At 45.7% G+C, this 27791-nt stretch overlaps 1 protein-coding gene across 2 annotated transcripts in view; it reads left to right on the forward strand.

The window, feature by feature from the left end:
- WWC2 (WW and C2 domain containing 2) overlaps window positions 1-27791 on the forward strand; it is a 208667-nt gene that overhangs the window by 89504 nt on the left and 91372 nt on the right. Inside the window, exons 2-4 of one of the 2 annotated variants that reach the window (XM_047856004.1) lie at window positions 12070-12179; window positions 23820-24023; window positions 24838-24914. In XM_047856004.1, the coding sequence (XP_047711960.1) occupies window positions 12070-12179; window positions 23820-24023; window positions 24838-24914 (391 nt within the window). Of the gene's footprint in view, window positions 1-12069; window positions 12180-23819; window positions 24024-24698; window positions 24717-24837; window positions 24915-27791 lie in introns of those variants that run through there. The other variant, XM_047856005.1, reaches the window with a different exon arrangement.

Here is a 27791-nt window from a genome sequence, read left to right on the forward strand (position 1 = left end):
TCAGCACAAAGCCTGATGTGGGGCTCGAACCCACGAACTGTGAGATCGTGACCTGAGCTGAAGTCGCACGCTTAACTGACTAAGCCACCCAGGTGCCCTCCAACACTTTTAAATAATCAGTCTTATTATACTCATCGTAAACAAAGTTCACGGACAAGTAGTATCCATGGGAAAAAAATATTTGCAACTTGACAAAGGATTAATGCCAGCGTATATCACAGGTTGCTACAAATCAATAAGAAGGGCAGACCGCACAGTTTCAAAAAGGTCAGTTTAGGGACTCCTGGGTGGCTCAGTCAGTTGAGCGTCCAAGTCTTGATTTTGGCTCAGGTTTTGATCCCAGTCGTGGGATCGAGCCCTGCGTCAGGTTTAAATTCTCTCTCTCTCTCTCTCTCTCTTCCTCTGCTCCTCTCCCCTGCCCTTGGTCTCTCTCTCTCTCTCTCTCTCTCTCTCTCTCTCTCTCAAATTAAAAAGAAAAGAGCAATTCACAAAGGAAGCAAATAAACATATAGAAAAGTGACAGGGGCACCTGGGTGGCTCAGTTGGTTAAGGGTACACCTTCAGCTCAGGTCATTATCTCAGGGCTTGTGAGTTCAAGCCCCACATCTGGCTCACTGCTGAAACCACAGAGCTCGCTTCAGAGTCTGTTGCCCTCTCTCTCACTGCCTGTCCTCCACCCCCCCCCCATAAAAATAAACAGTTTTTTTTTAATGTAAAAAAAAAAAGAGGAATAAAATAAAAGTTACAAACCTTACTAATAATTATTAGATTCCTCCTCCCCTTTCGACCATATCAGGGGTAATGGCGCTGACTTCCATTGTGGATGAGAGTGCAAATTGGTTAATGCCCACGTGGAGGAGAGTAGGTGTCAGAATTAAAAAATTTAAGTGATGGGGCACCTAGGTGGCTCAGTCGGTTTAGCGTCCGACTCTTGATTTTGGCTCAGGTCATGATCCCAGGGTCATGGGATCGAACCCTGTGTCGGGCTCTGCACTGACAGTACGGAATCGGCTTGGCATTCTCTGTCTCCCTCTCTACCATTCCTGTGTGCACGCTTTCACTCGCTCCCAAAATAAATAAGTGAACATTCAAAAAAATTCCAATGGTAATATGTCTTTAACGTCTCTCTAATGCACACTGACACTTTTGAATTTTACAAGTAGGTATGTTCTTTGACTCATTGTCAGAAATTTATTCTAAAATATACTCTGAGAGCTAAAATATTTACAAGTATGTTCATTGAAGCATTAATTCCTCTCGAAGGAAGTTGAAACTGATGTCTGTTAATTAGTGATTAGTCAAATAATGGGCTGTAATCCATTCTGTGTATGTAGGTATTAGAAGATTGAGGTCAACCTGTAGCGTCGATCATTGAAAGGTTTCTAACTTGTATTGCAAACTAAATAAAGTCCTAGAAAATGCACACAGTATGAGCCTGTTTGTATGTTTGATAATCGCATGTGGATTTATAGATGGACTGAAAAGAACCAACGTATTGGAACATAGATCATTCTATAGGGAAATGAAGGCAGGACTTTAATAATAGTTTATTCTATTTTATATATTTTTCATAATGAGAATATATTAGCTGCGTTTTTTAGGGCAAGGCTCAAAACTGTAGTGTCTGTATAGTTTATTTAGTTTAACACCAATCTTCTAAAAATGTGCATAATATTGTATGCGCTTCCGTATATGGGTGCATACGTTTATTTAAGAAAAACAGCCTGGAATGAAACCGCTTGTTACCTGGGGTTATCCCTATGTAATAAAGTGTTAGGGATTAAAAAACATCTTCCTAATTACTTAGTTGTTGTTGTGTTTTTTTAAGTTTATTTATTTATTTTGAGAGAGAGAGTGCAAGGGAGGGGCAGAGAGAGAGAAAGAGAATGAGAATCCCACGCAGGTTCCACACTGTCAGCGAAGAGCCTGAGGCAGGACTTGAACCCACGAACCGTGAGATCATGCCTGAGCCGAAATCAAGAGTTGGGCGCTCAACCAACTAAGCCGCCCAGGAGCCCTCTAGTTCCTTAGCTTTTGATCAAATGAGTGCAGGATCATTGCAACCATTCGGGACACCTCTTGAAGGAAGAGGACGAATCCAGCAAGGTTCTAGCCATCCAGAGGGGTGTGCTGTGGGTCCCTTCTTTGTTGTTCTGGGGACAGCACATCCTCCAGAGTAAGTCCTCCAGCGTCTTGCATTCTTGTCTGGGATGGAGCCCGTGGTGGTTGTCCTGTCTGAGCGGGAGGCAGGAGGACGGGGCAGTCTTGGTGGTGGGTTTGTTTGTTGGGATAATAATCTGTTAAGCCCTCTTCCTCTCGCCCGCATTCCTACCTTCTTTACCGACATAGCCACTTAAAATCTCAAGCTGTTTTCCAAAACCAAGTAATCCAGTGGGCAAACATTTCTTGACACTTAGGACACAGAAGAGGTTCAGGTTAAAGTGTGTTGACCACCCTGTTTTCTTCCGTAGGGTCAAATACTTGGTAAAAATTGCCGAATTATCGAAACACCTGCAATAAATTCTCTTACCTCTCTGCAACGAAGAATGTGTTTTCTGTTTAGCTGTTCATTTGTGGTGCATGATGTAATTATAATAGGCTGAAATAAGTTACAGGGCCAGAGATTTTGGGGGCCGTATTGAAAGATTTTTCTCCTAGCCTGTCCCATAGTTAACTCTCACCTTGTTATCGACTGTTCATCCGCGTAGTCATCAACTATCACCTAAATGCTAACCTTCATCTTGCTCACAGTAAATGCATTTACTGTTACATTTATATACATTGAAAATTAAAAACAAACAAACAAACCAACAACAGCCCTTCCGTAATTGTTTTCATTCCTTTCCAGTTCTTTCCTTCTAACCTGCGTCCATTCAGTCAGCACGGATTACGAGCTGGCTACGTATGAAGTGGACGTGATGCCGGGAATGCAGAGAAGAGAGCAGGGGCCGTGCCTCTGAGAAGCTCAGAGAACAGGCTAGGGCGGGGGGGGGGGGGGGGGCGGCGGGGAGAGCAGGCCGTCAGCCGCCTTAGATGGCAGCCGAGCCTGTGTTGGAGTGGTCCTCTGGGACAGGAGTCAGGGGGACTGGGTAAGAATGGCATTCCTAGGGTAAATGGAGTCAGCATTTCAATGGTTTTTTTAATACTGCCAAACTGTCTCTTAAAAGGAATGTATCAAGTTGCGAAATTACCAGCAACAAATGAAAGTAACTGATTCCTCACATCTTCGCCAGAACTGCGTTTCATTGAGACAAAGCAAAACAAAAACAAAAACTTGATACCCTAATAGGCTGCAAATTAAATCAAGCCTCGTTTTCTTTGGCACTTCTTTTTATTATTAGTGAAGTTACGCATTTTCACGCATTTTTATTATTTAACTTCCTCTTGTGAAAATACCTTACTCACTTGGAGTCTTTGCATTGTTATGACCCGTTGCTATTTACAAAAAAATAGTTTATTGAGGTTCGGTTCACACACCACGTAATTAACCGCTTTAAAGCGAACAGTTCAGTGGCATTTACGACAATTCCCAGGGTTGTGCAAGCACTATCTCTGTCTGATTCCAGAACATTTCTGCCCTTCCAGAGTCTCTGTCCACTCACTCCTCCCCCTAGCTCCCGACAACTCCTCCCGTACTTTCTATCTGTATGGATTTGGCCGTGCTGGGTACTTCATATGCCTAGAATCATATCATATGTGGCCTTTTGGGTCTGGCCTTACTTAGCATCGTATTTTGGAGGCCATCCGCGCGTAGCTTGTATAGGCACTTCCTTCCTTTTTACGGTGGGATGACAACACTGCGTTGCATGTACAGACCGCACGTCGTATATCCATTCATCCACTGATGCACGTTTGAGGTGTGGCCACTTTTTGGCTCCTGTAAATAGTGCTTCTGTGAACATGCATGTACACGTAATTGCTTGGGTACCTGTTGTAAGTTCTTTTGGGCGTGCACTCAGGAGCAGAAATGCGGGGTCGTAGAGTAATTCTGTGTTGAACTCTTTGAGAAAGTGCCAGACTTTTCTGCCGAGGCTACACCATTTTACCTGCCCGCCCACGATGTACGGGGTTCCCCTTTCTCCACCTCGGTGCCAGCACTTTCTATGTTGGGGGTGTTGCTGCTGTTGTCTTACTCATAGCCATCCTGGTGGGATGAACTGGTACCTCATCATGTTATTTATTTTCGTTTTCCTGACGACTACCGATGTTGAGTACTTGTTACTATTTTGTTGTATGCAGGTGAGAAAATGAAAGAAAAAGGAAAGCCTGCTTTCAAAGAACTTATTTTAAAATTGTTTCAATGTTCCTTGAGGGAAAAAAATGCTTACTTAAAATTAAATGAAGTGGCCCTAATCTGAGAATTATTAAGCCATTAATTCCATAGTTTTCGTAATATGGGTATTTATGAAGCACAGGCTTTTGCCTCCAGTTTCAGTTTCTTTATAAAACATTTTTTAAAATTTTATTTATTGGGGCGCCTGGGTGGCTCAGTCAGTTAAGCAGCCGACTTCGGCTCAGGTCACGATCTCACAGTCCATGGGTTCGAGCCCCGCGTCGGGCTCTGTGCTGACAGCTCAGAGCCTGGAGCCTGTTTCAGATTCTGTGTCTCCCTCTCTCTGACCCTCCCCCGTTCATGCTCTGTCTCTCTCTGTCTCAAAAATAAATAAATGTTAAAAAAAAAAATTAAAAAAATAAATAAATAAAATTTTATTTATTTATTTTGAGAGAGAGAGAGAGAACAAGTGGGAGAGGGACAGAGAGGAGGAGGAGGGGAGAGAGAGAGAGAGAGAGAGAGAGAGAGAGAGAGAGAGAGAGAGAATCTCAAGCAGGCTCCACACTGTCAGTGCACAGCCTGGTGTGGGGCTTGAACTCACGAGCCATAAGATCATGACCTGAGCTGAGACCAAGAGTCAGAGGCTTAACCAACTGAGCCACCCAGGCTCCCCTCCAGCTTCATTTTTAAATGGAGTTTGTCTTCATTTCTCCATCACCTAGGTGGATTAGGGGTGTGATTTTGTGGTTTAACTGGTGGTTCTCAAAGTATGGTCCAGGGACCACAGCGTCACATCACATGGGGACTTGTAAGAATCGCAGATTTCCAGACCCCAGCTCCCCAACTACTGAGGCAGAAACTCTGAGGGTGGGCCCAGCAATCTGTTTTAATAAGCCTTTCAGATGAGTTGGATGTACACGTCGGTTTGAGAGTCACTGCTGTAAATCCACACTTTCAGTCTGAGCTTACATTAAAGAGCTCCTGTTGGAAATGTAATCCACGATTTTGACCTTATAGGCACCAACTTTTTTCAGTTAAAATAGGCAGACAGTATAACCAATTCAGGCGAACCATTTTATAACCTCCTGTTTCAGAATGGCGTGTGTAAATCATATAGTTGTATGTAGAAATTGCAATTCAGGGGCGCCAGAGTGGGTCAGTTGGTTAAGTGTCTGACTCTCGATTTCAGCTCAGGTCACGATCTCACGGTTGTGGGACTGAGGCTCCACATCCAGCTCAGTGCAGAGCACGGAGCCTTCTTGGGATTCTCTCTCTCTCTCTCTCTCTCTCTCTCTCTCTCTCTGTTTCTCTCTCTCTCTCTGAAAAAAAAAAAAAAAGGAAACTGCAGTGGAGTCTACACATCATGTAAAAAAGATGAGTATCTTTTAAAAGCTACTTTTGATCTTTGGGCAAGTCTTCAAAGAATGTGAGAGTTGTGTGTCCTTGATCTGCCTCTTTCCTGCTTTCTGTGATTGGACTCTACCTTCTACTCCCTTCAGAGCCTCTGGTGAAGGTGGTTGGCGTGAACGCCCGTGTAGGGGAGCTCGCGACCATTACCTCCTTACAGGAGCCCCTCGGGCGGTGACTAGGGCCGCAGGGTGTTCCTGTCCCCCCTCGATGCTGCTTCAGCATCCAGGCCCTTCTCCTCTCCCTCCAGAGCTTTTTAAAGGAGTCCCTCCCTTGCCACTTCTTCCAGAAGCTGGAGGAGAGTCACATGCAGATAGCATATGAACAGAGGAATGCATGCTTTAGAAAACAACAGTTATGGCCACATACTGCATGATACAGCAGATGGCTGGAAACGGCAGATGTTGACTAGAAGAGGTGTATGTTACCCAGTCGTGTGCTTACTGGATCATAAGTAAAATTTTTTCCTATATGGGCTATTCATTTTTTGTTTCTAGTTTTTTTTTTTTAATGTTTATTTTTGAGAGAGAGAGAGACAGAGCATGAGCGGGGGAGGGCCAGAGAGAGAGAGAGAGAGGGAGACACAGAATCAGAAGCAGGCTCCCGGGCTGACAGCTCAGAGCCTGATTGATGCGGGGCTCGAACTCACGAACTGCGAGATCACGACCTGAGCTGAAGTCAGACGCTTAACCAAGTTGAGCCACCCAGGTGCCCCCTACACAGGCTATTCAAATGCAACAATACTTGTATCTAGTTCGCAGAGTTTTATGAGGATTTAGCGTGCACATTCATGTGTATTGACGCATGTGTGTGGTACGTGGTAAACAGGGAGTGTTTTATATTTTCAGTGTAATTACTGTACGTAAAAGTCAGCTTCTTTTTACGTAGCATATTCTAAGCTTCGACATTTTTGCAGATGATGTCGCTGAGTCCCCAAACCAACAGCATAAGCAGTGTGCTTTTTCCAAGGTGAATTACCCACAAATACTGCCTTTCGGTAGTGTATTCATGAAGCAGCTATAGAAGGGGTTAGGTCTAAGGGAGGTGATAGGGCCTCCTAAAGTCCTCCACGGATTTCAGATCTCTAGGTTGGAATGAATAAATGATTAGGAAGTGAATGTCAAAGAGGAACCAGAAGATTTGAGGCAAGGCTTTTTTAGGGTGGAGGGATTGTTTGTAGGCTGCCGGGAGGAAAAAATGAACTCTAAGAGGGGAGATCCATGCTTGATAATCATTGATGGGACGTGATTGCAGAGCAGGGAGAATGGGGTGGATTACGGACTGACGACTGGCAGGCTTTTGAGAAGAGAAGGAATTATGAGCGAGGTGAAGGGAACCAGGCATTTGGGTTCTAGGAGAGCAGGTTTGGGAAACAAGACTGTTGTGTTCAAATAGTTGAAAGCCCATCACATGGAAGAGGGATTACACTACTTCTCTTTGGTACCAGGGGATACCAAAGGGATCAAAGGGATACCAAAGGGAAAAAGCGTGCACCAGCGGGTAAAAGTTACAGGAAGACCAGACCCTGGGCCGACACAAGGAAGGACTGTCTGGGAGCCCGGGCAGGTGCAAAGAGTACTTGAACTCAGCCTGAAGAAATGGGCTGGTTGGGCTGCCCAGTTACACGCCTTCCCAGCTTTGAGACGTTGGGCGAGCCATTGATATCACGGAGCCCCGGTCTCTTCCTTGACCCGGTGTACCGGGCTCAGCACTGTCCCTGTCTGTGGTCCTCCTATCTCACATGACTCCTTTTGAAGAATCTTAGTGAATTTCCACAGAGACACAGAGTTAACCTTCTTACCCTCCTCTGACTTGGTTTGTCCAGTTTCTCTTAAGAGTCATTTGCTCGGGACGCCTGGGTGGCTCAGTCAGGTAAGCCTCCAATTCTCGACTGCGGCTCAGGTTACTATCTTAACGGTTCATGGATTCAAGCCCCGTGTTGGGCTCCGTGCTGTAGCGTGGAGCCTGCTTGGGATTCTCCCTCTCCCTCTCTCCCTCTCTGCCCCTCCCCTGCTTCTCTCTCTCAAAATAAATAAATAAAGATTAAAAAAAAAAAAGTTGTTTGCTTCTTGCTGCCCCTCTTCACGCCTTCCTGTCATTCCCCTCTTTCTGTCCCTTGGCTGCTTCCCCGGACTAGCACGGTGATAGAAGCAGAGGGGCCTAATCAACATCATTATGAATTAAAATTAGAAAACATGTTGCCCTTCTTTCAAAATCCAAATCGTGAGCCACATCCTTACTTCTTCCCTGTTGTTTCAGAGCAGTTCAGCAGTGTTAGTGTGGACAGATTCTGCAGTGATCATAGACCGCTCACAATACGAACTCTGCTTTGAGTTAACAATGGCCACAGCAGATGCTGTGAAGTAAAAATAACTGTTAAGACCTTTATTAACATTCAGGCCAAACTATATATTTGGGGGACTTGAATCGTGGCAAGAGCTCTGTTAACCTGAGAATGGTTTTCTCTGTCCAGTGCCTTATCTTTTAGTGCAGTGAGTTCAAACTCCGTTCTGGTTTTGTGCTTGCTCACACACAGTGTTCGGCGTCACGTAATTGTCAATATTTAGTCTGTGTGGCGTCTCACGTCATAGGACAGGTATCCATGATTGACAGTAAATACTAACGGACGGCTCATGTACGGGGATGACATAATGCCCGCAAAGAGGGGAAATACCACGCGAAGTGCAAATTTCGCATGTCACCGTTGGCACAGTGCCGCAGTAAATTGCCATTTTCTTCACATTAGTCACGGTGCAAAAGAGGGCTGTTTTTAAAGCAAAGAGTAGTCTCTGGAATTTAGCATAAAGACTCTTGTTAGTTTCAGGCTTTTTGCATGATGTTCCTCCTTTGTGAGGAACCAACAACAACCACAAAACTCCATCGATGTTTACTTCCTCAACATCAGAGAAAGACTGAATGTTTCAGAGATTCCTTGTCCAAAACAAGACGAAGAAGTTGAGAAACTAATCAACATTTCTGCTTACTGTGTTTGTTCTAAGTCCTATCGTTTCTGATTTTGGAATGCACCTGTTACTTCTTTTTGTTTTGTGTTGACTTCTTACTATGTCATAGTAATACGTTCCCATTCTCAGGATAACAGCATAATGGAGTGCTTAATTCTGTTTGGTACCTGAGAATGTCATTCTATTTGTATCTTGTAATTCGGGTAAGAATTACATTCTAAAATTTTAAAATGTACGAATATGTATTTAATGGTTTTACTTATTGATAGAGTGCGGAGAAAAGCTAGCTAGCTATCCAGGTACAGAATATAAAGCATCTGATTGATTTTTGAAGTCACACTGCAAATAACTTCTATGTTAAAATTCCTGAGGATGGAAACGTCTGAATTTTTAACTGAGCTCGTAATTACATGGGTACCTATAGATGTAATTCTAGTCTTGGAACAGTGACAGTTAATAAAATGCTTATTATCTACTGAACAATTAATAGGAGAAACTGGATTATTTCCAAGTGTAGTCAAATTACCGTAACTTGTAATCATAACCCATGTTCTGAAGCTTTTGTGACTTTTCATTCTTCGAGTGATAAATATATTCCTGTCCCCCTCGTGCTTAAACATGTTGACTTGGTACCAGGATAAAATTTGTGTAATACCACTCTTTTGTCATTTCTGTGTCTTATCCATTTCTTTAGGATGTGTGTGTGTTTTAGACGGCATCGATAAAAGGGGTTAGGGAAAGAGAACAGAATAATATGCAAGGTAACTTGGCCAAGGGGCCTTATCTAATAATCCACTTTATCAAGGTAGACAGAGATCAGTCTTACAATGGGTGAAGACAAGGCCATTTCCTATGGTACGGAGATTTTTTGATACAGTATCTAATCCCTTGGTCACTTTTCCTGGGCGGTTTATGATCTGAGATGGAATTTAAGCACAGCTCCAAGAGCACAGGTTTTTTTTTTGACTCCGAGGGGGTTCAGATTGACTCCAGGTTTGCAGAGGAAATATGGCGAGTTGCCATATTCGGCACGTTGCCCGAGGCTCACTTCACTAACGTATAGTGTCTAATGTATATTGAAGCTCACCGTTTGTCAAGCATTATGCTAGTCAGGTCTCATTTAAACTTCGTAATCCACCCACCTTTGAAAAGAAGATCGAGAAACAGGTGTTTTTTTTTTTTAATTTTTTTTTCAACGTTTATTTATTTTTGGGACAGAGAGAGAGACAGAGCATGAACGGGGGAGGGGCAGAGAGAGAGGGAGACACAGAATCAGAAACAGGCTCCAGGCTCCGAGCCATCAGCCCAGAGCCCGACGCGGGGCTCGAACTCACAGACCGCGAGATCGTGACCTGGCTGAAGTCGGACGCTTAACTGACTGCGCCACCCAGGCACCCCGAGAAACGGGTTTTTTAAGGTCAACAACCTGCCCTAGGTTGTATAGCAAGTAAGTGGCAGACAAGGAATTTGACCCATGTCTCTGGTGCCACATTTCAAGCTCTTACCTCCTGAGCTAGTGGTTCCCAGATTTTCCATCACTGCCTGGAGAGTTCGATGAAACATGCATTGGTGGGCCCTAGAGTTTCTGATTCTCTGGGCCTCTGCTAGGGCCCAGGAATTTGTCCTTTCTGACCGGTGCCCGCATGTTGATGCTGCTAGTCGTGAGGGCTATACTTTGAGAACCAGAGTCTGACTCCGTCCCTCTGAAGAACGAATGAGAGAACTCACGTGTTGTGCTGGTATTGATAATCTCTAACCTTTGTTGACCGTTTACCACATGTCCTCGACAGTGTCCTAATTTCATTCCTTTTTTATCTCACCTCAATCTTAGGAGGCGGTTAAATTGCAGGGAGAGGATAAGGGAGTGTGATCACCGCTTGGAAGAGAAGGAAACTGAGGTAGATAGAGGCCCCCAGTAAGGTGGCCTCGTAGTGAATCAGTGACACATCTGGTTGTTCTCATTATGACTTCGGCCAGCTGACCTGGTTTCAAAGAACAGTGTCCCTGGAGCTCTGTCCGGATGCAGATTTCACGCTATGGGAACATTGAGAGGAAAGGAGGCACTCCCTCCGTTTCATCCGTTGGTATTTTATGTCCTTGGAGGAGGCTCCTGTAGGCCAGGCCTGGGAAGAAAGGGTCTCCCTCCTTCTCATCTTGTTCCTGCGGCGTTCTGAAGGGTGCAGACGACACAGTTTGTTACTCTGATGACCGATGAGGTTCTGGAAACGAGCTCCATTTCAGCTGAGCTCTGACATGGTTGATATTCGCGAGCGCGGATAAAAGGGACTCCGGGTGATTTTGTGTGTAGGCATTGTGCTGGTGTTGCTAGCACATTAAATCAGGAGGTGTGCCAACTCATGTTGGCCACCCAGGAACGGGGCATTCACTAGTCTGTAGGGTTAGCCTGCCCACGGGTGCGCCGACAGCCAAGGAGAATCTCAGAATCAAAAATGAAGGAAGTGAGAGAGAAAGATCAACCCGCGATCAGGTTTGAAACCTGCTTAAGAAATTGTAAGTTTCCCCATTCATTTTGAAGCTTAAAGAGAAAGTGTAAGGCCGTTTCACAAGGTGACATCACATCGATACGTAAATAACTTGTGCATTTGCTTGCATTAAAATTCGTGTTGAGTGACTGTTATGTAGAAGATACTTACAAAAATGAAATAAACTTGTCCCTCCCATCAAGGAGAACTCATAGCGGACCTCACAACCAAGGAAGTGTTCCATTAATTTATGCAGGAGCCTCTAAATCTGAAGTTAGCATAGGCCGATGCATACCTTGTCTTGGGGTTACTGGTATGGTGATTTCCACGATGCCAGCGTTTGAATCCTGAGACAAAATCGTCTTCGTACTGAGATAGGCATTTAGCCGTAGAGCTAGAGCCTAGGGCCCAGGCGTCCTTACTGTCAGCCTGGAATGGTCTTATTCAGGGCACTTGGGTGGCTCCGTCAATTAAGCGTCCGACTCTTCACGTTGGCCCAGGTCATGATCTCACGGTCGCCCTGGGCCTGGAGCCTGCTTCGGAGTCTCTCTCTCCTTCTCCCTCTGTCCTCCCCTGCTTGCTTGCAGGTGCATGTGTGCACTCGCTCTCTTTTTCTCAAAATAAAATAAAATAAAATAAAATAAAATAAAATAAAAATAGTCTGTATTTATCTTTTGTATGGATTTACCGCCCAGTCTGAAGCTGTGAACTTTGAAAAGGATGTTATGACTTACTGCTCCTTTTCTGGATGTTCGTCTCTGTATTTTATCCTTGTTTTTCCCCTTTGAGGTTCCAGACACAGCGGTGCCAACTCTAGATACAATCAAGAACAGCAGGGAAATGCGGCCTAGACATGTCTTCCCTTGTGGGGAGGGTAACTGAATGTTGACACACGTGGTTTGACAGAAAGAATCACCTGTACGTGTATTCTGGTTTGTTGTAGGTTAACGAAGCCCTTGTCGTTTGCCGATTGTGTTGGGGATGAACTTCCGTGGGGATGGGAAGCAGGGTTTGACCCACAGATTGGTGTCTACTACATCGATCACGTCAACAGTAAGTTTTCCATTTTGGTAACAGTAAACATAGCAGAACAGTGATCCGCCTCCCCCCCCCCCCCCCCATCTAGAATCATGCAAAAGCATCAACCCTCTACAAAGTGAACTTCTTTATTGTAAACCCCACTTGGTCAGTGACTAACATGAACACATATGCCTGTTTTGCAATCTGGGGCGCGTATAGAATTGGGCTTATGGGGGCAGAGACAGAGAAACGAATCTGTCTGTCCGTGTGCGTGTCTACCTGGTAGGAAGGGAGTTTCTCGAGCACAGGTCTAGAGGCCTGTGGAGACCATGAGCCATTTGCCTCGTCCCGTCACCCCCGCCCCTCGGACTGGGTTTCCTCTTTTTCTCGTCCTTGCCACGGACAGAGTTGGGCGTGCATACGGCCCAACATGAACAACTTTTTGAAACACATACTCGGGGTATTTTTTTTATGTCTGTGTGTGTGTTTATGTTTGGGTCTCTATCCACCCCTTTAAAAATTTTTTTCAGGTGGACACGTGTAATACTGATACTCGCTTTGCTTATTTCACTTAAAAACTGACCCTTTTGGGGCGCCTGGGTGGCGCAGTCGGTTGAGCGTCCGACTTCAGCCAGGTCACGATCTCGCGGTCCGGGAGTTCGAGCCCCGCATCAGGCTCTGGGCTGATGGCTCGGAGCCTGGAGCCTGTTTCCGATTCTGTGTCTCCCTCTCTCTCTGCCCCTCCCCCGTTCATGCTCTGTCTCTCTCTGTCCCAAAAATAAATAAACGTTGAAAAAAAAAAAAAACTAACCCTTTTATTTTTCTGGGTTTTGAGTAATACCTCATGGTTTATACTCGGTTAACTTATTTCTCATAGGTCTGTTGCACTAAAGATTTATATAATATAGTACTCTTTTTTAATATCTTTAGGAATAATATTACAGAAGAGTATCTGGGGCGCCTGGGTGGCTCAGTCAGTTAAGCGTCTGATGCTAGATTTTGGCTCAGGTCATGATCTCGCGGTTCGTGAGTTCGAGCCCCACATCGGGCTCCGCGCTGACAGTGCGGAGCCTGCTTGGGATTCTCTCCCCGTCTCTGTGCCCCCTCCCCCGCTCCCTCTCAAACATATAAATAAAAAGTTGAAAGAACAGAAGTATCTTATTTGATGCCCGGTTATTAGTGGTGGCTTGCAGCCTCCCTCGTGTCGGTGTATGATGAAGTCTTGAAGAGGCACAAACAGCCCGTATTAATAACAGTTCTCCCTTAGAAACCTCCGTATGTTAAACATACAGAATAGGCTTACAGCACTTCTATCGGATCGGAGAAAATATCCTAGCACTGGTTTCCTGTCAGGATCTTTCTTTACCTGTGCAAATACTTCCCAGGACAGCGGGGAAGGGTTCCAGAACTGATAGAACTGCTCCACTCCTGCCCGACGCCTGCAGAGGCTGAAGGTGGGGGCATGTGCCGAGCTGGGGGAGAAGGCCTGGTGCCCCCAGGAGATCTGGTGGGAGGCTCCATTGCAGGGCGGTCGGGATGCAGGTCCCCATTCCAGCAATCCACACCACAGGGAGGGGCTCTGCCCGGAGACCACCGAGAGCGGCGGGGAAAAGGCTCCCCCACAACCCAGTGGCCGCCAAGCAGCCAGAGGAGAGGGCAGTTAGGAAGTATGGCGAGGCGAGCGTGGGTTCCACTGCGTCGGGCCCGCAGGCGGCGTAGGGAGTCCTGTCGCGGGATACGCCTGAGGGCTGGAAACTTGTCTGAGCCTCACACAGGTCGATGGGATGGAGGGATTGAAAGGAGCGAGGACACGGGAGAGTGAAGCCAGTTTTTCAGTGAACACCGACAGCCGGTGATCTGGGGCGTATGGTTTGGGAACCAGCTTTCATGCACACATTAGTTCAGTGTCAGTGCAGGTGACAGTTTCTGCAGGTTTTGCCGCTGTCTCTTTTCTGTGTCACTAGAAGAAGTGCGACTTTTGGGTAGAGAGATGTTTCCCTGAAAGCTGCCCCGGAGTCTGTGAAGAATTCATAATTGTGGGTTTTAAGGTTAGCTTTCATTTTTGTATCTTTCAGTAAACGCTTCTTTCTTCTTTAAAAATGTTCGTTTGAGAGAGAGCGAGTGGGGGGAAGGGGCAGAGAGAGAGGGAGAGAGAAGGAATCCCAGGCAGGCTCCGTGCTGTTATCGTGCCCAATGTGGGGCTCAAACTCATGAACTGTGAGATCATGACCTGAGCTGACATTGAGAGTCGGACGCTTAACTAACTGAGCCACCCAGGCGCCCCAAACCTTCCTTGATTGTATTACTGTAAGTGGGTTCTATTGCTTATCAGTGACTGACATCTAACTATTTGAATGCTATTTTTTTTTAAAGATTTTATTTTTCTAAGCCCTCTCCACACCCAACGTGGGGCTCAAACTCAACAACCACGAGATCAAGAGTCGCGCGCTCTAGCAAAGGAGCCAGCGAGTCACCCCCAAATATTTTAATGTTGCGACGGAAGGGACTACTTTTGGTAAAATTCTGACAAATAAACGGTCAGCGGAATATCTGGAATGCGTCACTATTTAAAGCTCACTTGCATCCTTACTTCATACGGACGCAAGTTTAGCTTGTCTTCTTTAAAGAACATTTGCGGAAGCAGAAGCGAGCCTACCTGCCCTGACTCGCCAAAACTGAACTCTCGTGGTACCAAACGAGGAGATGAACGCCCTCGGCTTCTCTCTCGCTACCCACGGGCCACCTGTAGGGCTTCCTCCCCGTCTCGGTAGGTTCTCCTGCACCTCCATCCCCAGGAGCCCTCTTGATAACTTTTATATCCCATCGTCCTCCCCTCTTTCGTTTCTTTACCCGTCATTCTCTGGTTTTAAAAATCCCTCCCTCCGCTTCTTTACCTAGTGGTTCTGTTGTCTTCGTATTTAAACTCTGGAAACTCTCAAAATGAAACCAAACCAAAACTACCAGAAGAAACCAATAACAGCCGGCTCCCCCCGACCCCGCTCACTCATACCCAAAACCGTCTTTCAGCCCAAGTCCCTCGCCGGCCGTGGCCCACTCTTTCGCCCCCTCTCGGCGAAGCTTCCCGAAAGCCACGGCCTGCGTGAGGCCTTCGTTCTCCGTCGTGTCACAGAAAGTGCCCTTGCTGAGCTCGCCTGACATCCCACAAATGGCCCGATCCAGGCCACACCGGGGTCTCGTCTTTTTTCATCCGACAGAGTCCCTTGTCACTGTGGGTTATTTCCTCACAGTACCTTCTGCTGGGATTTATTGATTGATTTATTTTAACACACCTGGCTGCTCTTGCCCGGTTTCCTTTGCCTGTCCCTCGTCACCTGCCCCTGGGCTTCCGTGTGCAGCCTGCGGGTCCCCTTGGGTGAGGACCTCAGTTACTTCCTGAGACTGACGGCTGCCAGGTTTGTCCCTTCAGCCTTGTCCACAGTTCCAGATGCGCCTACTTGATTCCTTGCTAGGGGCCCTTTCCTGTCTGCCCCCACAGGCCTCCACTTGCCTCCTTGCCTCTGCCCCGCCCCCACACCGGAGGACATAGCACCTGTGCCGGGAGCTTCCTTGCAACTATTGGCTGGAGCCCGGAGCGCTCTCGGCCCAGCCCCTCGGCTCTCCCTTTCGGCCACATCCTTCTCGACCCCTCTGCCCAGACCTCCCTGCTTCCCACAGACCTTCTCCGGCACCAGCCTTCCTTGCAGGTGCCCACCGCCCCCCCCCCCCCCTCTGATGGGGTGCCCGGTCCGGGTATTTCTACAGTGCCAGGTACCTAGGGATTTTTGGAAAGCACGTGGCAAACGGCCTTTAACTTATTGATTTGTGTGTTCTCCTCACCAAGTTGTGAAAGCACCACCGTGGATATTTAAAAACTCAATTATTACAATGTAGGTTTTTAAATTTACCATCTTGCTTTAGTGCGATAATCGTATCCCAGCGGCCTGATGGACGCACTGTGCCCTAAAGTGCCCAAATTACCCACAGCAAGTAGTTTTCCCACTAAAAAGGATCTGGTCCATTATCTCATTAATCTTAAAGACAGTCTTGTGAAGTAGTTTAGGGAACAAATGGTATTATCTTCTCACAACAGCTGGTCCACACATATGTTGTGTCTTGACATTGTATAGTTTCAGCATTATTTTCTCTTTATTTACAAAAAAAAAAAAATGAAATGAAGACTGTTTGGCTGTTTAATACTATTTCTGTGTAACACTGTTAAGTATCTAGAAGTAAAAGATTTGACCTTGACAATAAAAGTATTTTAGGCCTTAAGTGTTTTATGATAGAATCCACCTTTTTGTGGGTTTGAGTGGGGGTTATGGATATTGGTGGGGGACATTGGTAACTAATGGAAAGGTAATTATGAAATATGGTTTATAAGGTTTTGATATTATCACTAGAAGCAGAAATAAATCACTTTTTAGTAGCTTTAGAGTTGTGCCTTAATGTTTTTGTCTTTCTTTTGATAATGGAGGTCTCATTGATAGAAAATATACAGCTCTTAAGTGCACCTGGGTGAATTGTGGCAAATGTATAAATCTTTTGTCACGGCCGCTCCGGTCAAGATGCGGATCGCCCCCCTAAGTTCTTTCCTGTCCCTTCCAATCACCCCCCCTCCCCACTGCTACGGATCGTCCTGACTTCTATCAGGATGGGCTAGTTTTGCGTGTTCCAGAACCTCACGTACACTGAGTACATTGGATTCCGTGAATGGAATCTTTCACTCAGCATATCTTTAAGGAATCGGATACTGATAGCACACGGTATCGTGGATGAATATCCGTGCCTTCATCTGACAGAGAAGCCATATCCAGGCCAGACACAGAACTCCTGGAAATCCACACTAAGAAGCAAATAACCGAATTTAAAAAGGGCCGACCTAGACACTCTCCCAACTCTCCTCTCTGCCATCTTGCCCCATGCCCTCTGGCTCTGTGGAGCCTCTCCTCTGGGCATTCTAGCAGGTACTCTCTGGCTTTAGCCTCGCCACACGCTGCCGGCCGCTCCTCAGAACCGAACGGACAGGAGACGAGCTGGCGCAGGGGGGACCACACCACCACCGTTGGCCGCCACGGGGTTCAGCCCGCTTTCCCGGGCTTCCCCGGATGGTCGTGGGAGACGCGCCCTTCGGCACCCCCTCTCCCTGCCGGTCCTCCGACAAGACAGAGAGGGGTCGGCCTGCACCCATTTGCAGTACCTGGGGATATGGGAAGCACCAGAGGTGAGGGATGTGTAAAACAACAAGAGAGGACTCACTGCCATGTGATGCTTCTGCGAGTTCCAGTTTCCTTCCACGATCCTCCTTGCTCTTACTGACCGTGCCGAGTCTTGCTTTGATTGTTTTCCGGACATTGTCACTGTTGTTCTTGTTGTTTTGTTCTGCTGTCCTCGGTTTTTAGTTGTGGTCGGTCGGAGAGACCGGACAGCGTGCGCTTACCCCGTGTTAGCTGAGCCAAAGTGCTCTGGATTAGTTGCGAAGCAACACCTGTTGTGTTTAAATTTGATGAAAATGTCTCAAGCGTTGGCGATATTTTATGTGGAGCTGTCTCCTTTAGGAGAAGGGAAATAAATTTGGGACCCTCCTGTTTCATCTGTGTCTTATTTTATCCTTTATGTTTCCCTAGGAGGGGAAACCGTTAGGATATTTTATAAGGAAACGTTCTAGATACTTAAAACATGCGAGTAAAACAGATTTCAGTGGCAATGATACTCGTTTTTAGTGAGAGTAACTAACAGTTGTCAGTATCACTGATCTGTAATAATCCACATATTTCACTTCCGGGATCTATTCTCAGTCGCAGCGATCCTCTCCTTCCACCCAGATGTACGGTTGGCGTAGGTGACCGTGCCTTTCCTCCTGAACCTGTAGCCTTCCTTCCTGCAGACTGTTCCCCCTCGCCCCTCATTTGCCACGCATTGAGAGTCCCTGTCTCTTGTCACTCCCCGAAGATGTGACCTCACCCTCATTCCCCAGCGTGCTGTCATTTATCTGCCGGACTGTTGTTCTTTGCCCTTCCCGTGTGAACGACTCTTCTGTCTTTATTTGTGGCTTTGAGCGTCCTAATATTTTGTCAGACATTTCATCTATAGGACACTGCCGCGTCTGTTGTCATCAGAACTTGCAAACAAACAAGTACAAAATGGGATTCTTCTGTTTTCCCTTTGACTTTATTATTTTTTGATACATTACAGTCTTCGTGATTATTAACTTGAAAAATGTAGAATCGTTTTGTCAGTTCTTACAGAACTTTTATCTGTTACGTAATACCACATTTGCTCCTCTAACCTCTTTTCCACCGTCATTTTCCTAATTCAGACCCTCGTTACCTTTGCCTTTGCTTTCTGTCTCTTTTTTTTAAAAAAACAAATTGCATAAAAGTAATGCACGTGCATAGGAGAAAAATAGAAAATACAGGCAAATCAAAGGAAGAAAAGTATTGTCCACATTCACACCACCCAAAGAGAACTAAGTATTCTAAGTCTCTTCGTGTGTATCCTTCCAGACTTCATATTACTACAAACAGACACACAGAATTTTAAATATAATTTTATATCACAAGTGGGAGTAGTATGCATATGGTTTTATAAGCTCTTTTCACTTACCATAAAATCTTTTATCAAAAAAACTTGCTGCACAATTATACAGACTCTTCTGTAGAGTTAGTGCTGAGTTGCGCAGAGATGGTAAGACCTCACATTTCTGTCAGACGTTCTTCCTCACATACAGCCGAGATCCTTTCCCGGCCTTGCTTAGAACCTTTGTGGTCCGCCATCGCTTACAAATGGAGTTTCATGTTTATTAACCTGGTATTCAAGAAACCACAGGCTCTTGGAGTATGGGGGAAGAAATGAGAAAATACAGTAGCCTGTGGAAAGAACCACCCATCGGGCCAGCAGAACAAAGGAGAACATGTAGGGCGCCTGGGTGGCGCAGTCGGTTAAGCGTCCGACTTCAGCCAGGTCACGATCTCGCGGTCCGCGAGTTCGAGCCCCGCGTCGGGCTCTGGGCTGATGGCACAGAGCCTGGAGCCTGCTTCCGATTCTCTGTCTCCCTCTCTCTCTGCCCCTTCCCCGTTCATGCTCTGTCTCTGTCCCCCCAAAAATAAATAAACGTTGGAAAAAAAAAATTCAAAGGAGAACACGTAAAAGTGCCCTGTTTCGGATGCCCTGAAGGGTGTCGCTGAGGCTGCTAGAGACAGTGCTTTGAGCTGATACCCAAAGAATGACTGAGTGAACCGGGCCTGGGGGAAGAGGGGCTGGGGTAGGGTTTGGGGGTTGGGAGAAGGATACCTTCCCGGAAGAAGAGAGACCACAAGTTAAAGCTGAAGTCTAGAGAGGCCACAGAAAGCAGGGCTTGATGAAAGAAAGAAATGCAGAGCAGCTGAAGGCTGGTGTGTGTCTTTGTGGGGGTCTTGGGAGGTGACTGGAGAAGTCAACAGGGGCCAAGTCCTGAGGGGCCATTGTCTGGAACCTTCCAAAACCCGGTTCCGTCACTGCCTGTTGCATGGAACGTTCCTTTTCAACCAGAGAAAACCCTGTGTCTCTAAACGGTCTCTAAATGTGGCACCGCATTCTCCTCTCAAGGCTTTTATCACTTTTTACTGCACAGACGTGTGTGTGTGTGTGTGTGTGTGTGTGTGTGTGTGTGTGTCTAATTCATGTGTCAGAAGTTTTTCTGTATTTTGTAAGTTCTTGGAAGGAGGGACTCATGCCTGAACATCTTGTTTCCCTGTTGTGTGTAGCAGATGGTCGGTACTTGTCTGCAGAAGTAACAACAGATAATAAGCATAGCGGATATTTTCTAGAAAGGAAGACAAGGAAAGCTACTCATGTTTGTTTCATCCATTCTTCCCGAGCACGACAGAAAGGACAGAAATAGGCGTGATAGACAGAAATCACGTTCCTTTCAAGAATCTGATGTGATCTTCCATGGTAAAGCTCTTAGAACCCACAACCGTGTTCTCTGTCTGTAAAGTCCCACATCTAAAACTGACGCCACGTCCGTTCCCTCGAGGCACGTGACGTTTTCGCAGACATCATGCAAATTATACAGCATTCTGACACAGTGACTTCCCAGGGTCACCAGGTCTTAACACTAACATACCACATTTTTATAATGCACTTTTTTAGTATTTACATTTATTAAAAATTCTTCACAGTCCGTTCAGCAAATACAACCAATGGAGATGAAGCACGATCCTGCTTTATGAAGCCTTCGGAGGTGCCTTCGGGAACCCTCTTTGTAGCTCATATTTGATTTGTACGGCATTTCAGAAATGTAAATGTTCCCACTGCAGCTCTTGTAGCATATAGTATTTAAACCAGCCTACTGGAGTGTTTCTGCTGATCTGTCCAAATAAATGCTCGTTTATTATTATTGTTATTATTATTATTATTGTTATTATTATTATTGCACTTTATTCATTTAAATGTCAACGTTACTTTCAGTGTTTTGTGGCAGTTTAGCCATCGACAGGTATTTTATTGAAACTACACCAGTTCCCCAATACATAGAGAAAATACGAGTAGACGAAACCTCTGAAGATACTGAGGGAGAACTCGGGGTACATATCTTCCTGTAACTATTGCAACTTACGAATATCTCAAGTTGTTCACCTGCACTTTGTTTTTGTATCATCCCTTTAGTTGTGTAGTTTATTAGTTATATATCTCACTGGGACACATCACCCCCAAACCCAGTGGCTCACAATACATTTATTACCTCATGGTTCCTGTGGGTGATGAGTCCAGGCAAGGCTTCGCGGGATCCTGTGGCTCGCCGCGTCACAGGCCGTCTGTCCTCAGGGTGTCAGCCAGGTTTGCTGGGGGAGGATCCGCCTCCACGCTCACTCACATGCTGGTTGTCAGGATTCAGGTCCTTGTTGGCTGTGGGCCAGCGGCCCCCCCTCATTTCTTGTCACGTGGGTCTCTCCGTAGCACAGCTTACAACATGGCGGTTTGCTTCACCACGGAAGGAAAGCCAGGAGCCAGGGAGGGAGGGCACGCACAAGGTGGCCCGCACGGCCTTTTGTAATCTAGTCCCAAGTACCATCCCTGTCATACTCATTAGAAGCAGATTACTAGGTCTAGCCCGTATTCAAGGGTCAGGAATATGAGGAGGTGAGGATTATTACAGGTCGTCCACCATGGGGAAAACTTTTCTAAGACCATAAATTCCCATTCGTCAGAGGATGAGTTCTGGACTTTGAGTCAGATGGTGTTTACATGTTGGAAATGCTTGGATAGCCGGAGACCTGAGTTGTAATGAATATCGTCAATTGAGAAGTTTAGGCTCTTGGGGCGCCTGGGTGGCTCAGTCGGTTAAGCCTCCGACTTCAGCTCAGGTCATGATCTCACGGTCTGTGAGTTCGAGCCTCGCGTCGGGCTCTGCGCTGACGGCTCAGAGCCTGGAGCCTGCTTCGGATTCTGTACCTCCTCCTCTCTCTGCCCTTCCCCCACTTGGGCTCTGTCTCTCTCTGTCTCTCAAAAATAAATAAATGTAAAAAAAGAAAAAGAAAAAAGAGAAGTTTAGGCTCTTAATTAGCTGACAGCTGCCCGTTCTCCTTATTCTCCAAGGTGGCTGGGCTGCCCCACCGTGATGATGTCCTTGAGGATTCGGGGCTGGAGGGGCTGTCCAACCGGGACTGTCCCTTCCTACATCTCTTTAGACATTGACTCCAGCATGTTTTTTTTTTTTTCTCTTAATTACATGAGATATGCCTCGTTTGCATGTTGGAATATTTACGTCTTTAAAAATTAGAGCTCAGGGGACACCTGGGTGGCTCAATCGGTTAAGCATCCAACTCTTGGATTCGGCCCACGTCACGATCTCACGGTTCCAGTGTGGAGCCCCACATCGAGGCTCCATGCTGGCAGTGCAGAGCCTGCTTGAGATTCTCTGTCTCTCCTTGTCTCTCGGCCCCACCCCTGCTTGCACTCCTCTTTCTCTTATCTCAAAATGAATAAACCAAACGAAACTTTAAAGCAAAACGAGAGTTCAAAATGCTACTTTAGAGGACGCTCAACTTTTTGTACCAGTGATGGTGAAGCAAAGATTCTAGGCCCGAGTCAGTGGCTGCAATGTGTCTGGCTAACTCAGGCCATTTTGTAAATCATCCAAAGCCTCTCTAAGCCCTAAGGGGACCCAGGGTTCATAGCTGAACCACTCCAGTTTAGTGTTATCCCTTATCCCCAGACACCACATTAGTTAGACGTTTCCAGAACCAGCCTGGCCCCGTGGTCCACGTCAGATCCCCTCACGTCACTGTCTGGGCTTTGACTTACTGCAGCCTCCGGGGCCAACCAGTAATACTGAGTTGGGGTGCCGGAAGATTGGGCTTCACACGCAAAACATCTTAAACAGCACGTGTCATGGAACATTCCAGCAAATTAACAAATTAATTTTCCTGTCCTAATTGGTCGGGAACAGGTTCTCGTATTCATACAGCGGCAGACCCGTTTTGACACACCTGTTTTGGCGGTAACTGATTGAATTCAGAGAGGTGACTGCCTGTCAGCACAGGGAGGTCAGTGCCATGGAAGGAAGTTGTACCACAGTTCCCCTGTCCATGCTTGCAGGGCCACAGGGGGAAGCCCCTGGTTTGGTCAGGAGGCAGGAGGAGCGAGGGAGAGAGCACCGGCCAGAGCCTTCTTTGCGGTTTCCGTGGGGAGGAATGGGCGAGGCAGGGCGGGCAAGTTTGGGCAAGCTCGAGATTGGATCGTTTGGATAATTTCGTGGAGAAGGCAGCGTGTGGGCCATTGCAGAGGGGTTCGTTGGCATCTCTTGTGGAACTTTGAAACCCGCCATTGCTTGGGTTCTACCCACAGAAACTCTAATGGGCTGAGATTTTCTTTTCGTAAGAGCTCTCTGGGCGATTCTAGTATCCAAGACTGCAGAACCAAGAACCGGGCCGTAGAGTGTTCTTCAACCAAGACCAGGCTTTGGTTTGGCTTTTTGGCTTCTGTGTTGGGCTTGTTTTTAAATGTCAAACCCACTGTGGAATGACAGATATTTTTGTAAAGTACAGTAAAAATGAATTCCTTGAAAAAGGGAAAAGAAAGTAGAAAATGCAAGCCCCAATATTATTAGAGTCATCACTATACAATAACTATGTAAAATTGCTATGAAGATTTCAAAATGTTTCGTCGTGACTTCTCTACTTTTTGCAGTGGACGTGTGAGAGAGTTCGGGGACCCGTGTAGTCTGCCCGCAGAGACTCTGAGTAGCGCTGATGTAGAGGGCAACATGGCGTCCCGGATTAAGTAAATGGAAACATGCACCGTGGGAAGCAGATTGGGTTCAGATCACACAGGGCCTTGAATGCTGGCATAAATAGCTTGGCTTTTATTCTGTAGGTGTTGGGGAGCCAGAGGATTCTTGAGAGGAATGGCGGGACCCCAGCTAAGGAAGCCGACTTTGGCAACTTGGTGTAGGATGGCTTCCCAGTGAGGATAAAGTGTTAACGATCTGAAAGGGAGTGGACTGTGGGGAGCCCTGGGGATAAATAAAACTTGTATCAGATTTCTGGAGAAGTCACTTCACAAATAACCAACAAACTGCCTAGGGTATATAAGACTTAAAGCTGGTAAGTTTTTTTTTTTTTTTAAAGCTTAAATAATCCAAAAAAAAAAATCATTAAATTCTCAACAATAACCCACCTGGTGTATTTTCAGAAACCACACAGATTGAAGATCCACGGAAACAGTGGAGGGGGGAACAGGAGAAGATGCTCAAGGACTATCTCTCGGTGGCCCAGGATGCTCTCCGGACACAGAAGGAGCTGTACCACGTGAAGGAGCAAAGACTGGCCCTGGCCCTCGATGAATACGTACGATTAAATGACGCCTATAAGGAGAAGTCAAGTTCTCACACAAGCTGTAAGTGCAGTGTGGCTGTTCAGACTGTGAGAATGGGGACCGAAGTGTAGCTAAGAGAAGGCCACCTGCGTTTCGCTGGAGTTGCCTGTCGAGGCCTGTCCCTTCCTAGGCAGAGAAAGTCCCCGGAAGCCAGGAGAGAGGGCGAGGGCACCCCGCAGACTTCTCAGCAAGGCGCCTCCCCTCCGTCCAGGCGGCAGTCCCTCCCTCATTTGTGGATCATCAATCCCTGGTGGTTTTCACTCCTCTGCCTGATTGCCTTTTATTTATTTATGAGTTAATGTTTACCTCTGCGGGTCAAGGCAAATAATTCGGCCCCCTTTGCTGCTCTTGTACAATATTTTAGCGGGAGGAGCTAGAACTGTTGGCTGGAATGAAGTTTTCTGTCGATCACCCGCTTACATCTCAGAAATGGATCGCCTGGAGCCGGTTTGTTTAAAGAAGCAGTTTTGATGTGAGCGGCTCAGAAGTTCTGCTTAAATTACCGGTTTCTGGGTAACGCACAGCTCTGACAAACCGTGTGCACGGGAAGGTCCTCTGAGAGTTCGTACATAGGTGTGAAATCCAGAAACCAGTAGGCTCCATGGTCTTTAAGGCATTCCTCTTTCTTGAGTTGTTTTTAAAAAAAAGTATAAAGGTTTGAAGACTACTTTTTATATTTAGGTGTCTGATGAATGACAATAAAGGAGTTATAAAGTAAGTATCCACAAAAGCATGTAAATCTCGTTTTTAGAGTTTGTAAATTCCAAGCTGAGAGCTAGTTCTACAACTGGTAAAAGTTCTTTTTTTTTTTTTTTCCTTTTTTCTCTTTGAAAAGTATTCTCAGGATCTTCATCCAGCACTAAGTACGATCCCGATATTTTAAAAGCGGAGATCTCCACTACGCGATTAAGGGTAAGGTTTTTCTTTATCATGGTTCTATGTTTAACATAGGCATCGAATCTGAGGGTGACGGAGAGGGCTTTAGGGATCTGGCAGGAACGTCCTCCACTTTTCCCGGAAGCTGGCCATTCTGCCTTTGTTGCCACGTTCAGTGCCCGAGACCGTCCTTGTTGGAGAGACCGCGTGTTCCGTTACTCGGCGATTGTTATTACCTGCATCGTGTTACGTGTATTATACGCACCCAGTATGTTAAATGTACTTATTTAATGTACACTAATGTGACGTTACAATAGACTTAGAATATTTAGTATATTAAATCAAAATCTGAGTCTCTGTAACCTTCCCTGACCATGCTGGACAGCGTCTTCCAGAGCTGAGGGTAACTGCCCTCCCGTTGGACAAGCCGGTACTTACAGGTGCCCACAGATCGTGTTCCCACATCATCCCTTCTCTCGCTCAGACTTCACTCGTTCCTCACACTGCCTCATGGCTTTGTTTCCTGATCTTTACCTTAAATCTTTTTGACCGAACTGCTGCTAAGGCCAGACCTTGTGTATCCTTGATGTTTGGAGTCCGAAAGACCGTTCGTCAAGTAACTGCATTCATGCAACCAGGACGCAGGTCACGAAGTAGATTATTATCATGACTCCAGAAGCCCCCACTGCGTCCCTGCACCGACGCTGTCCTTCTCCCGAAAGGTAACACTGGCCGCCTCAACGTGGTAGGGGAATTTTTTGCTTGCTCGCTTTGGATTTTGTAAAACAGGAATGTTACCGTACGTATCATGAATGGCTTCCCTTGAAGGAACATTTGGAGATTCATCCACGTTAACCTTTACTGCGTTAAAGCATCCCACTTTTGTCTGCACACCCTGATTTCTGTATCTCGTCTAACTACCGATGTACGTTAGCGTTTATTCCGATTTCCGGTAATTAAAAAAAATACCTTTCTGTGATGCGTGTCTTTTGGTGCACGTAAGTACACGTTTTCATTTGTTGTGAAACTCGGAGAGGACTTGCCATGTCGGAAAACACACATGCTTCAACGTTAGCACTTGTTGACAAAGGGCTTCGGGCCTTCTAATTTCCTGATACCCGCCCTTAAGGTTTAAACTACTTTTTACACATAGCTTCTGCATTCATCCCCTAGGTTTTGAACTTCGTATTTTTATTATCGGTTCAAAATATTTTCTAACTCTTTATGATTTCTCATATAAGGGTATTAATTTTTAAACAGTTGAGGATTTTCTTACCGTTTTTTTTTTTTTTTTACTGATTTCAGCTTAATTCTCCACTGTTTTTTTTTCAGTTCTAAAATTTCTATTGGAGTATTTTTTATTTCTAGTTACTTGCCCACATTCTGCACACTGATATGTAGGTTTTTGAACAAAATAATCCGTTGCTTTTGAGCTCCACATCTTTATTAATACAATGTCTAGATTTCCTATACGTTGGATTCTTCAATGTGGTCTGTTTGTTTCTCATGACTTTTGGTCACTATTTGGGCAAGCTTCGTATCGCTGCTTACTTTTTATTAAGAGCCATGTATTATGAATGAGGAAGTATAAGGATAATTTGAACTTTGGGATGAAATTGTCATCCTTCAGTGAGGATTCAGTTTTGCTTCTCATGGGCAGTTAGGCCAGGGGCCGATAATTATAAATCCGTCTCGGGTCAAGCTATCTGAAATCTGGGCTTCATTCTTCTTCTAAGAGCGGGTCTATTTCCCGTCTACCCTTTCTCTTAGGGCAGAGCTCTTCAAAATCCCAACTGAAATTTGAGAACGTTTATGAGGGCCCCTTCTGCTCGACTGAGGTCAAACTCCAAATCTCTCCCCTGAACCTCTCACCTCTATGGGATCGATAATAGCTCTGTACTTGTGGCTTCAGTTACTGTCTTCTCCCACCTTTTCAGCTTCTCTGTTGTACACACAAATGCTTCAAAAGGAAAAACATCGCCTAGTCTGGATCCTGACTATGAGCTTTCCTTACCTTTTGAGTCTTTAGCACAAGTTCCTGCTGCCTTGGTAGTTCTCCCGTGTCTTCATGTAGATGTTTTGTTTTGTTTTGTTTTTTCTCACAACTTTTCTATTTGTTCTCAGAGGAAGAGTGTGAAAACAGTTTGTATTCTTAGAAGCTGTATCTACCTTCAGTTTGGATTTCTTGGTTTAATTTATGAAATCATTAATAGAAGTGTTCTGTGTCATTCTGCCATAAACATCCGTCCAGTGTATCACTGACCCTTTACTCCGTCAGCCCACCATATTCCTCTGTACGTTTCTTGAGAATATCATGCGATGGCTGGTCAGATGCCTTGTTGTTGTACCTCAGTCCTGTGTCTACACATTTCTGTGATCTGCTTGGCTAGTTACCTTACCTAAAAAATGGAAATGAGGATATTTTGTCCAATTTACTCTTAGTAAACTTCAGCACTCACTTGAGCTATGCACTTCTCAGGAAATTATCACTTATGATTGCCCTTTGAAATTTTAACAGTTTTTCACAGTTCTTATCTTTGTAAAACACGTTATAAATGGAATATTACGCGAGGAATAGTGTTCCATTTTTTACTTTTAGGAAAGATGTAAACCAAAGAAAAGATTTAAAAGCAAACGCATGTAGGATATCTCATCCACAGAAACCATTTAGAAGGAAATGAAGCCCCATTGGAATTGGGGGATCCCAGGGGACCCCAAGTGGTCACATTCCCCAGACCTGTCTCCTAATGCAGCTGGCCCTCTTAGATAAAGCTTGTCTTGCCCCAGGTTTGATGTACCCTTACTATCAGCAGTCTGTATTTCATATATATATTTCATCACTGTGAGGCCACAAAAATGAGCTATAAGGGAGTGCCCGCCTCAAGAAAGCGCTTCCTTCCAGAAGAGGGTGTA

The sequence above is a fragment of the Prionailurus viverrinus genome, chromosome B1 (genome assembly GCF_022837055.1).
Source record: "Prionailurus viverrinus isolate Anna chromosome B1, UM_Priviv_1.0, whole genome shotgun sequence".
Taxonomy (NCBI): Eukaryota; Metazoa; Chordata; class Mammalia; order Carnivora; family Felidae; genus Prionailurus; species Prionailurus viverrinus.